Source organism: Caretta caretta, chromosome 10 (genome assembly GCF_965140235.1).
Source record: "Caretta caretta isolate rCarCar2 chromosome 10, rCarCar1.hap1, whole genome shotgun sequence".
In the NCBI taxonomy this organism is placed as follows: Eukaryota; Metazoa; Chordata; order Testudines; family Cheloniidae; genus Caretta; species Caretta caretta.
The window spans coordinates 46,259,792-46,271,928 of record NC_134215.1 but is presented as its reverse complement, the minus strand read 5'-3'; the positions used below and the strand labels follow the sequence as shown (position 1 = coordinate 46,271,928).

Genomic DNA, 12,137 nt, shown 5'->3' with positions numbered 1-12,137 from the left:
GCACGAGTCAGCAGCGCGCCCCTAGGGCAGGTTGGCCGGGGTAGGGGAACACAGGCCCACCCAACTCCACTGCGTTCCAGCCCAGGGCCCTGACAGTGGCGGGAGGCGAAAGTCCCGCCGCTGGGTCAGCGGGGCCATCCGCACCCGCTGACCAAACACACCCAGCCCACGGTGCAGTTCGGCCCCTGGGCTACTTCCTACCCGGTCTCTCAGGCGGATCGCTCCGGTCCCTCCATCTCATCCGGGTATTCCGCCGCGGGCAGCTCCGGTCCCTCCATCTCGTCCGAGTATTCCGCCGCGGGCCACTCCCGCTCCCCCTCTGTATCGGACTCATGCTGGCCCGGGCTGCAGTCAGGCCCCTCCAGGTCCTCTGGGTATTCAGCGGCTGGCAGTCCTGGTTGCCACAGGCCTTCCTCCCGTTCAGGCTCCTCCTTGCCCAGGGCTTCACCTGGGTCAGCAGCAGGATTGTGAGGGAGCAGCCAGCAACCTGTGTCTGTCTCCCTCCCTGGTGCTCTCCTCACTGGGCAGAGGGCCCCGCCCTTTGTACTTCTTTTCCCACCCTTCCCCTTCCAGGGATTGGCGGAAGCTTGGTCTGGCCCCGCCCACTCAGGCTGAGAGGGTGGCTCTTTACCCTCTGGTTCGGAGGGGAGCCACCCTGGCTCCCTACATACCCCACCCCTCAAATCCAGCTCCCAATCTTCGGAGCTGGCATTCTCACCTTCTCTGAGGTGGGACAGGAAATCCGCATTGGCGTTGTCTCGTCCCGCCCGATGGTGAATCGTGAAGGCATAGGGCTGCAGAGCGATATACCATCGCATCAGCCTGGCATTATTGTCCTTCATCTTATTAAGCCACTTCAGGGGTGCGTGGTCCATAACCAGTATAAAGGGGGCCCCGAGGAGGTAGTAGCGGAGAGCATCGACTGCCCACTTAACGGCTAGGGCCTCTTTCTCCACGACGGAGTAGTTCCGTTCTCTGGGGAACAGCTTCCGACTGAGGTAAACAATCGGGTGTTCCTCCCCATCCACCGCCTGCGAGAGGACCGCCCCAAGCCCAACGCCTGAAGCATCTGTCTGGACAATAAAGTCACGATGAAAGTCAGGGCTGAAGAGTATTGGATCGCTACACAGCCGTTCTTTGATAGTTCGAAAGGCCATCTCGCATTCGTTGGACCAATGCACCTGGCGGGGACTGTCCTTGGTCAAGAGCTCCGTTAGCGGGGCCGTAATGCTTGCGAAGTGGGGTACAAACCGCCGATAATAACCAGCTAAGCCCAAAAATTGACGTACTTGCCTCTTCGTGGTCGGCACCGGACATTCCTGGAGTGCTTGGACCTTCCCGATGAGGGGGCGGACCTGTCCCCGGCCCAAGGTGTACCCCAGGTAAGTGGTTTCCTCCCGCCTGATTCGGCATTTTTTCGAGTTGGCCGTAAGCCCGGCTGCGCGGAGGTCCCAGAGGACTGCCACTACTTGGTTAAGATGTTCCTCCCAGTTATTGCCATAGATGACCACATCATCCAGGTAGGCCGCCGCGTATTTTGTGTGTGGTTGCAACACCTGGTCCATCAAACGCTGGAAGGTTGCCGGGGCCCCATGTAGGCCGAAAGGCATCTGGGTGAAATGGTATAACCCTGAAGAGGTGGCAAACGCGGTCTTCTCCTTGGACCTGGGATCCAGGGGGATCTGCTAGTACCCTTTGGTGAGATCTAAAGTGGTGATATAACAGGCCTTCCCGAGCCGGTCAAGGAGCTCATCGACGCGGGGCATCGGATAGGCGTCAAATTTTGAGATGGCCTTTACCCTCCGGAAGTCAATGCAAAACCGCCGGCTCCCATCGGGCTTCGGTATGAGGACGATGGGGCTCCGCCACTCACTCTGGGAGGGCTCAATAACACCCAGCTCCAACATCGCCTGGACTTCCTCCTCTACAGCCTCCCGCATTCACCTAGGCAATGGCCGGGTTGTCTCTTGGACCACCACCCCGGGTTCTGTCTGGATCACATGGTAGGTGAGTGTAGTCCGCCTGGGTTTCGTGGTGAACGTCTTGGGGAATGCCCTCACTAAGCAGAGTGCCTGTTCTCGCTGCTCGACGGTGAGTGTCTCTGCTAGCTGGGGTTCACCATTATCCGACTCCTCGGGTGGTTGGGGCCCCAGTTCCGGTTCGGGGGGATAGGGGGCCACTAGGAGCCCTTCCCGGTCCTGCCAAGGTTTTAAGAGGTTTACATGATAAATCTGCTTTTCCTTACGGCGACCAGATTGCCGAATCTCATAGGTTACCGGCCCTACCTGGCGGAGGACCTCATACGGACCCTGCCAGCGGGCAAAAAGCTTTGATTCCTCCGAGGGGAGCAGGCGGAGTACTCGGTCCCCTGGCCCGAATGATCGAGCCTGGGCGCCCCAATTGTAGTGCTGCTCCTGGGCTCTTTGGGTGGTGTTTAAGTTCTCCCTCGCGAGCTCACCCGCCCACACCAGCCGCCCCTGCAGTTGTAAGACATATTGCAAGAGACCCTGTGTTGCGGACGGGTTGTGTTCCCAAGTCTCCCTCAAGAGGTCCAACACCCCGCGGGGTCGCCGCCTATAGAGGAGCTCGAACGGGGAGAACTTTGTGGACGCCTGTGGGACTTCTCGAATCGCCAGTAGTAAAGGAGAGAGCAGCTGGTCCCACTGGCGGAGGTCCTGGGTGGGGAAACGCCACAACATTCCCTTCAGAGTCCGGTTAAACCGCTCGACCAATCCGTCAGTCTGGGGATGGTAGACCGAGGTCTGCAATTTCTTAATCCCCAATAGGGCGCATACCTGGCAGAACAACTTAGACGTGAAGTTGGTCCCTTCATCAGTGAGTATCTCCCGTGGGAGGCCCACCCTTGCGAAGATCTTCTCGCGCTCCGCAGCGATAGTGCAGGCGGTGATACTTTTTAAGGGGATGGCCTCCGGGAAGCGGGTGGCGTAGTCCATCAGGACGAGGATGTATTGATGGCCTGCCTTGCTTTTTGGGAAAGGCCTGACCAGGTCCATTGCTACCCGCTCAAATGGCACACCTACGACTGGTAACGGGACCAGGGGGGCCTTCCGACCCCGGCCGGGGCTGCATGTTGGCAGTCCGGGCACGACGCACAATACTCCTTCACCTCACAGTGGACGCCGGGCCAGAAGAACCTGGCCAGGACCCTGGCCGCAGTTTTTTCCTGCCCTAAATGGCCGGCCGCCGGGATGTCATGGGCCAGCTTCAGGACAGCCCGACGATGGATGCGGGGGACCATGAGTTGGGTCCGGACCTCTTGGGTCTGGGGGTTTCGGTCAAGGCGGTAGAGCCGCTCGTGGTTGAGTTCAAACCTGGGCCATTGGGTGGTGCGCTGCGCCTCCACGACCTCACCATCCACCCGGGCCAGCTGCTCATAGGCAAACCGGAGCATAGGATCCTCCCTTTGATCTCGGCTAAAGTCCACCAGGTCAGGAGGGGGACCCGCCATTTCCAGGCCATCCTGCCCGGGGGCGGGGCCTGGTTCAGCTCCAGGGTCGGAGCTCGAGTCAGGTCCTGTCTTCTTCTCAGGCGGGGCTCCCTCGAACGCCTCTTTGGTGGGTAGGGATTGGAGCACCTCGACGAAGTCTGGCCAGTCACGGCCCAGGATCACTGGATAGGCGAGGGATGCCGCCGCCACATTCATTAACTGAGTTACTCTGTGCACCGTGATGGGGACCCGCACCGTGGGGTACGATTTTACGTCTCCGTGGATGCACTGAATCCGTACTTCCCTGACGGTCCGCTTGGTGTCCAAGAAGAGCGCCTGGCGGACAAGGGTCTGCCCATAGCCCGAATCGACTAGACCCACCACGGGGACCCCGGCGACTTCCATGGGAGCTGTCAGTTTGGCCACGGAGGGCAGATGGGCCCGTCAATCCCCGGCGCACACCAGGCCAAAGTTGCAGTCCATTGCAGGACAGCCCTGTTGCAGATGCCCATACTCGCCACATCAGAAACAAGGTCCTACCTCTGGGCGCGCCGGCCACATGGGGGCACCAGTGGGGCCGCAGAGTGGGCTGGGGCCTGGTGGTCAGGTTAAGCGTCCAGGGCCGGAGAGTGGTGTTGACTCGGGCTGTCGGGAAAACTCAGCCCTGCCGCCTTCTGGTCGTCCGGTACGGTGGGGTGCGTTGGTTTGGGAGGTGCGCCCCCTCCGTTCAAGTTTCTGTGCATTGAGTCCACGGTTTGGGGGGCAGGCAGCCAGTCCTATCGGGGACTCAGCCTCGAGAAAGTCCTCCATAAGCGCGACGGCCGTGCTCAGACTTTGTGGCCGGTGCCGTAACACCCAAGCCCTCCCCTGGGGTGGGAGGATGTGCACGAATTGTTCAAGGATGACCTGTTCCATCACCTCAGCTGCGGTTCGATGCTCAGGTTGGAGCCATTGGGTACCCGTGTCCTTCAGTTCCTGGGCCACCGCCTGGGGTCTGGCGCCCGGTGGGTAGACCTTTTCCCGAAACCATTGCCGAAAGGTTTCTGCGGTAATGTCGAAGGCATCCAAGATAGTTGCTTTCACTCGAGCATAAATGCGGGCCTCATCATCTGGGAGCCCACGGTAAGCCTTCTGGGCTAGCCCTGTCAGATATGGGGCGAGGAGTGTCGCCCATTGGTCAGGCGCCCAACCAGCCACTGAGGCAACCCGCTCGAAGGTCACTAGGTAGGCTTCCGGGTCATCCTCAGGCCCCATCTTGGCCAGACGGATTGGTGGGGCGGGAGGGGTCGGGGTGGCTGCCCGCTCCGGTTGAGCACCACCCTGGCCCGGCCACAGGGTTGCAAGCTGCTGGAAGCACTGGGTTTGTTGTTCCTGGTGCTGGGCCCCCAGGGTTTGAAGCAACTGCTGCTGGTGGGCGCCCAGCTGCTGCACGAGTTGGTACTGCTGCTGTTGCTGGCTCTCAGCGAGGAACTTGATAAGTCTTTCCATCTCCATCTTTCCAGTAGGGGAGCTTCAGAGGCACCCTCGCACTAACCCCTTTCGGCAGGGGTTGGGATCTATGCCCGCATTCTCCACCACTTGTGACAGGTTTCGGTCGGTCCTCCAAGCCCCTAGGGGCGATGGAGAGCTATGGTCTAACTGGCAGGCCTCAGCCACACCTTCCGGGCGTTGGGGAATTAGCGGGGAAGGTGTGCCGGCCGGAGTCAGTAGCGCCCCCTTCGGGCAGGGGAGTGCCGGCACGAGTCAGCAGCGTGCCCCTCGGGCAGGTTGGCCGGGGTAGGGGAACACAGGCCCACCCAACTCCACTGCGTTCCAGCCCAGGGCCCTGACAGTGGTGGGAGGCGAAAGTCCCGCCGCTGGGTCAGCGGGGCCATCTACGCCCGCTGACCAAACACACCCAGCCCACGGTGCAGTTCGGCCCCTGGGCTACTTCCTACCCGGTCTCTCAGGCGGGTCGCTCCGGTCCCTCCATCTCGTCCGGATATTCCGCCGCGGGCAGCTCCGGTCCCTCCATCTCGTCCGAGTATTCCGCCGCGGGCCACTCCCGCTCCCCCTCTGTATCGGACTCACGCTGGCCCGGGCTGCGGTCAGGTCCCTCCAGGTCCTCTGGGTATTCAGCAGCTGGCAGTCCTGGTTGCCACAGGCCTTCCTCCCGTTCAGGCTCCTCCTTGCCCAGGGCTTCGCCTGGGTCAGCAGCAGGATCGCGAGGGAGCAGCCTGTGTCTGTCTCCCTCCCTGGTGCTCTCCTCACTGGGTAGAGGGCCCCACCCTTTGTACTTCCTGTCCCACCCTTCCCCTGCTGGGGATTGGCGGAAGCTTGGTCTGGCCCCGCCCACTCAGGCTGAGAGGGTGGCTCTTTACCCTCTGGTTCGGAGGGGAGCCACCCTGGCTCCCTACACACCCCTATTCGTTGACAGTTCCCCATTAACAACTACATTTTGAGGTCAGTCAGCTTTTAATCCCCAGAATGTGCCGAACTGAATTCATTTTGAGCCCTAATGCCAGACCTGCCTTCCCTGGTGCCTTCCCTGGGCCTAAACCTATGGCCAAGATGACTGATTCAAAACAACAACATTGCAACACTTTTATAAGAAATCGCAAGCCTCATCATAAGAGGAGCAGCCTCCCACAGAGCCCCTGGCTCCACTTAGCCAAACTCCTGCTATGTCACCAGTGACAAAGGGTACATCCCAAGCACAGCTTATCCTGTCGCCAAGAGAGCTCATTTCAATGGAAACCAGGAAGTCCAGTAGGTAGACAATGGGCCAGATTCACTGCTGGTGTAAGCAGATGCAATAACACAGTTAGCTAGTCGTGAATGTGTCCTGGTGAAATTTGTCAGTGACCTGGGTCTCCTGGCCAGAGTTACGTGCTGCAGACAGTGTTTGGGGGTAGTGAGCTCTCAAGAGCACCCAGTCCAGCCTTTGGTCCGTTGGTGGTGGTTGAAGTGAAGCCTGCTTTAGGTTTTCATCTCTGATTCATTCTGAGTCTTCTGCTCTTTCCCCAGACTGATGTGCTGCTGCAGCTGGATTTGCATTACACCCAGCTGGGCACCAAGCAGAGGGCTTGCGAGAGTCTGCAGAAAATCCTCCAGAAATCTCTGCTAGCAAAACTGTTCAGCCCGAAAAGCTCTGCAAACCCATCCAGCATGGCGGGCCAAGAGGCTGCTGCCACCATGTGCCCCAAGGATGCCCCTGCTGTGACTGTAGCCCATGAGGGCCCCACCTCTCTGACAGCAGAGCCCAGACACAGCTGGCAATGTAGCAGCCAGTCAAACATATGCAGCGAGCCGGAGGAAAACGATGAGAGTGACCTGAGCAGCCTCTGCTCAGCACTACAAAGGACTGGCCCAAGGCAGGATTGTCCTTGACGTGGGGTGAGTTCATCTCACTATCAGCAGACTGTATTTCAAGTTACAAACCAGACAACTCCCATAATCTGTATTCTAGTCTGAGCTCTTCTCCAGTCTGGCGTGGATCACAACCAGATGGTCAAGGCTGCTGTTGAAAGGGTTTCTCCTCTCATCCCATTAGCAGGGAGTCCTAGTGAGCTTTACCTGATTCACAGGCAAAGCTATAAGCTATTTAAAACAAGGGCGTTCTGCAGATGGGTGATTTTACTGTCCACTAGACAGTGTGACTGACATGAGTCATCACATTCCCGAACAGCAAATGTCATTCATTTACAGCCAGTGTTGGCAACTGAGCTGCTTGGAGAGTCACACTTTAATATACAAATGTCTATATCAAGCACTGACAAAACTGTAAGAAATGGTAAGTGAAGAGACCCAAGGACCTTGTAGGCATGTCTGATACAACCACAGATACAATTAAAAAAGTAAACAGTTCTCTCAACTCTGTATAAATATTACAAAGAATTAACAAATGACAAAAGTAAAATTGTATGACTGTGTAGCTGTGTTCAGTATGTGATGCTGAAATGGTGTTAGGCTTTTCTATCTAATAGGAACATGCAACAAACAATTGTACAATAACGTATATTTGTGTTTCTAAAGGATATATTTGATCTTTGTATTTGGGATTATGTTCATTTTTCTCTAAACCACCTTCTGATATCATTTTGCGAATGCACATAATTTTAATGTATTTTAACATATTTATTACATTGTTTTTCCCCTGGTTCTAACATGGGTCAGAGTTAAAGGTTTTGTTATATTCTAAATGACAGTGTTTGTGGGATGCGTCTGATGTAGCTGGATGCTTTAACCTAGTGTTCTCTAGTGTCTGAGTGGTTTTGGGTATCTGTGGGTGAGATTCACAAGGGGGATTTAGGCATCTAATTGCCACTACAGGTGCGTAGGTCCAACATTTAGGCACCACTGGCATTCACAAAACTCCTTCTCAGCTACCACCTAACCCTGGGGTGTCCATTGCCAAAGTCCCTGAGGTGCCTACATTTTAGTGGGTGGGCAGGCATACAGAGTGTGCTTTCTATTAAATATTCTTTGGAATAAGGGCCTGGCATGTGGGTCTCCCTCTTCCCAGGTGGGTGCTATAGCTACTGGGCTATGAAATCATTCTCACTCTCTGGCCCACTGAATATCTAACTATTCCCCTTTGTGACTGCGACCCGGTGTATTAAGGTGTGGATTTTCTTTCTAGTACTTAGATAACATGACTGCAGCCTTAACTGTAAATTGTCAGTTTTCCTCGTGTGGGAATTGCTTGGTGTTTTCTTTTTGAAGAAATGAAGGACCCTTCCAGTGTAGATTGCACGGCTGTAGCAAATGATTCACCTAGCGGGAAGCTCCCCTGTGCAATGGCTGTCACAGACTGAAGATACCAGTTAAATTTCATGTAAATCCTATTTTGAGGGCTGAAGAGATCCATAGGCCTTGTGCTGCCTCTCTGCAGAAGAATGAGGGGTGGATGTTCAGCTGCTATATAGCTCCACTGAAGTCTGTGTGCTGAGAAGAGAGACAGAAACCAGCCTTTGTGCACTGAGCAGCGGTGGTGAGAGAGGGAGCTCTGCTGAAGCGCACACTCAGAGCATCATGCACAATGCTTGCCACAGTGTACAGTCATGTCTTACCAGGGTGATGGCAGCCACCAAGTCCCCCTCCCCAGCCCCCGCCAAGTCTGAACGTGGGCCTTCAAGGGGCTGTCTCCTGCAGCATGTGACAGTGACTTTGTAACGTGTGGATGGCATCCTGGAAAGCAGCTCAGCACATCACAATACCATTGGGTGGGCAGGCATGTCTGTCTATCTGGTGTAGTTCCTTGGGATCTGAAGGCTGATTAGATATGTTGGGCCACAGCAAGCTCTGTGCCAACATCTGCTGCTTACATACCAGAGCATGAAAAGCCCAAGGAATTATTGGGCAGGTTGGATAGGGTTGCAGGATGTTGTAGGTCACATGACATTAATGGTAATTGGGGCTTGGAGTTCTTTTGCCGGTGACTCAGTTTTGCTTGTCAGACACCAAACTAATAGTAACTTTAAAACATTCATTAAACTCCCATAATGAAAATTAACAGAACCTGGCCCTATGACTCTGTGCTAAAGGTGCAATGTTTCCTGGGGTCGAGAGTGTCTGAATTATTGTTAAGGTAGCCTGACACGTCCCATTATAAGACCCTGTTTTCATTTGCTTATCACTTTGCCAAACTTTAACCTTCTGAACTGAAATTTTCTATGCAGGGTTTCTGCATTGGGATAATTTTTTTTTACTTTAAGCTAAACCAATGCAGTCATTTCCAAGAAAGAAATTAGGGAAAAATACAATGTTTTGTCTATGTTAAAAAAACAATTCTTACAACTGTTTCATTGAGAAACACTAGTTACTCCGGAGGGAATTCTGCACCAAAAAATTAAAAATTCTGCACACAGTATTTTAAAATTCTGCAGCTGGGGTTGACCACTGGTGGTTTGGGGCAGCTGGGGCGGGGAGGGCTGGTGCTTGGGCTGACTTGGGCCAGCTGGCAGCCCGGGAGACAGGGCAGCTGGGGCGGGCCAGCCAGTGACCTACGGTGGCTGGGGCAGGTGGACCGGTGCTCGGGGAAGCCCAGTCGGAGCTCCTCCAGCCACAGTGAGGGGCTTGGGACTCCAGCGAGTGGCGGGGGGGGGGAGGGCGGAAGAAGGGCCGTGGCTGTGGGGTTAGCCTCCTCGAAGGAGGAGTTCACGTGCCACCTATGGGAACATCATGCCACCATAGCTACCCTGAGCATGCCGCTTCCTCAGCCTGCCGTGTGTCTCCAAGTCAAGTGCCTGTCCTCTCACCCTCCATCACTGCCAGAGCTCCCTCTGTGCCTGATGTACACCCCTTAGTCCTAAACCTCAGCACCTCCTCCACCTCTGAGCCAGAGGGTGAGGGGGATAGAACCAATGCAGGAAGGCAGAACTCAAAGGCTGGGGAAGGGGTTGGATAGCAGCAGACAGGCAGGTGTCAGGATGAAGGTGGGGGTTCCATAGGAGCAGAAGGAGAGTGAGCCAGGACCCAAGGGGACATGCATGGGCTGAAGGTACATGGACTAAAGCGTCTATCCTACTACAGCACTTTGCCCTCCAGAAACTGGTACTGAACCCAGGATTCCTGAGTCTCACCCTTCCTCTGCTGTCAGCAAACACCTTTGAAACCCATCAACAAAGTGAGTGGCTCATTGTGACGTTCCCCTGGTGTTATCTGGACCGGTGATCTGCTAGGTCACTCCACAAAACTGGGCTCTCTATGGCTGCTACTTTGAACCCTGTTGTCTTGCCTCACTCCTGAGTCCTGCTTTCCTGCCTTGCTCCTGGTTCCTGCTTTCCTGAGTTGTTCCTGATCCTTGCCCCTGGTCTCTGAATCTGTCTCTGATCCTTGGCGGAACTCTCTAACTCTTATTCCAGCTCCCTTGGCTTGATTCCCAACTCTGACTCCTACTCCAACCTCTAGACCCAGCCATCAATGTCTCGGCCCTGACACTAAGTACTAAGCATTTCTTTATAGTAAGTTAAACAAACGTATATAACCTGCACCTGGCACCTTGTTTTCTTTATTTCTATTATGTCAGCCCAAACCTTAAATAAGCTAACGCTGGTATTTCAAAGGTCACCACAAGTTTAATACAAACAACTCTTCTTTCTCCTGATCGCATTCTTTGTGGTCACATGTCTTGGCCTATCAATCATGCTAATATCCAAATTTAATTTAAAACCATATTTCACTTAAGTCCGATGTGGGCCTATCTTCCCAGATAGGATATTGTTTTAGTTTTGATGGAATAACAAACGGATCCAGAAACTCAAACATGACCCTGTCACTTTAAAACACTAAAGAGTTAAGGTTCAAGAATACAGAGAGCTCAACCTGCTTAGTCCCCTGGCAAACACACCATTAAAAATCTTCCTAACCTTTTATTAAAGGTACAGAAAAAGATCTCAAAACAGTTAAAGCATTTGAAATGTAAAGTAGCAAGACTATCATTTTAACAATATCCTTTATTTCCTTTCCCTTTAGCCACAGATAATTTTTAGAAGGAAAACACCACTGGCTGACCATCTTTTAGATGATATTAAAGATGGTAACAACAGTCCTTTTTGGGGAAAAGAGGAAATGTAGTTGAGATTATTCACAGATTAATAGAATCCAAGGCCAGAGGGACTATTATGATCATCTAGTCTGACCTCCTGTAGAGGGCAGGAGCTGGAGATGTTGCTGCTGTTGTTAAAGTCAATGGTGTATCCTACAAGATGAACATATACAAAAGGGAAGAGAAAAGAACAGCAAAGAGAGAAAATGCAGCTTCTGTCTCTGGTGTTGACTCTCACTTGTAACGACACTGCTGGAGGAACTCCAGCACAGCACATGGTCTGATTAGCCACTCCCAAGATATACCAAACTTGTACCAATGTCTAGCTGTTTAGGACATTGCTTTTAGCTGCCTTTCTGATGACAGGCTCCCAGCAGTGTAGCAAAATATGTAGCCTTGGCCAGTTAATCCAGACTCTCAGTAAACAGCAGCTCCCATTGGCCTGCAGCAGCAAACTGCGGCCACTGGGAGCCACAATCGGGTGAACCTACGGACGTGGCAGGTAAACAAACCGGCTGGCCCACCAGGGGCTTTCCCTGCACAAGCAGCGGAACAAGTTTGGGAACCACTGCAGGAGGCAAAAGGAGAGGAATAGGAAAGAGAAGAAATAAGTTGCCGAAGGACACACATGGGAGTGGCGGAGAGGCGGGTGATGATAACGTGAACCAAAGTCTCACATCTCAGGTGGTGTTTGGGAGTTAGCTGGAGCTGGTAGACTTGGCAATGTCATCTGGGTCCCACTCTCTGCCCTGTGCTGGTCAGAACATTTCTCAGGATAAGGACAATGAAGGCCACCCCAAAACAGAGTAGCAAAGAAGTCCTCCAGGCAGCCTAGAGTGGCTGCAGAGAAGCAACCAATCAGGGGCCAGAAGGGCTATATAAAAGACAAGCAGCAGAGCAGAGAGTTCAGTTCCTGCCTGGAGCTTGAAGAGGGAGGACCAGGTGCCTGGCTGAGTAGCAGGACTGTGGACAGGTCAAGGTGGGCAGCCTGAGCCCAGAACCTGACCTGACCAGCCAAGGGCACCAGGATGGGCCCAGCTGGTCTGGTTGCAGACTGAGCCCAGGGAGGACTGTTGAAAGGACCACAGCTGCAGGTACTGAGATGGGCCTTGTTTGGGTTGTTTATGAAGGCAGGGCCAATGGAAAGAAGCCTTAGAGCCC

At 54.1% G+C, this 12,137-nt stretch overlaps 1 protein-coding gene and 1 long non-coding RNA gene across 9 annotated transcripts in view; one reads left to right on the top strand and one right to left on the bottom strand.

Moving 5' to 3' along the window:
* Positions 1-8,947, top strand: part of LOC125643605 (mucosa-associated lymphoid tissue lymphoma translocation protein 1) — a 69,651-nt gene extending 60,704 nt beyond the window's left edge. For all 3 annotated transcript variants that reach the window (XM_075132950.1, XM_075132949.1, XM_048866535.2), the window contains one exon: positions 6,455-8,947. In XM_075132950.1, coding sequence (XP_074989051.1) covers positions 6,455-6,817 — 363 coding nt within the window. In that variant the 3' untranslated portion in view covers positions 6,818-8,947. The remainder of the gene's footprint in view (positions 1-6,454) is intronic.
* The window catches only part of LOC125643606 (uncharacterized), a 57,099-nt gene that overhangs the window by 20,092 nt on the left and 24,870 nt on the right, over positions 1-12,137 (bottom strand). The gene's annotated exons all lie outside the window — the stretch shown is intronic.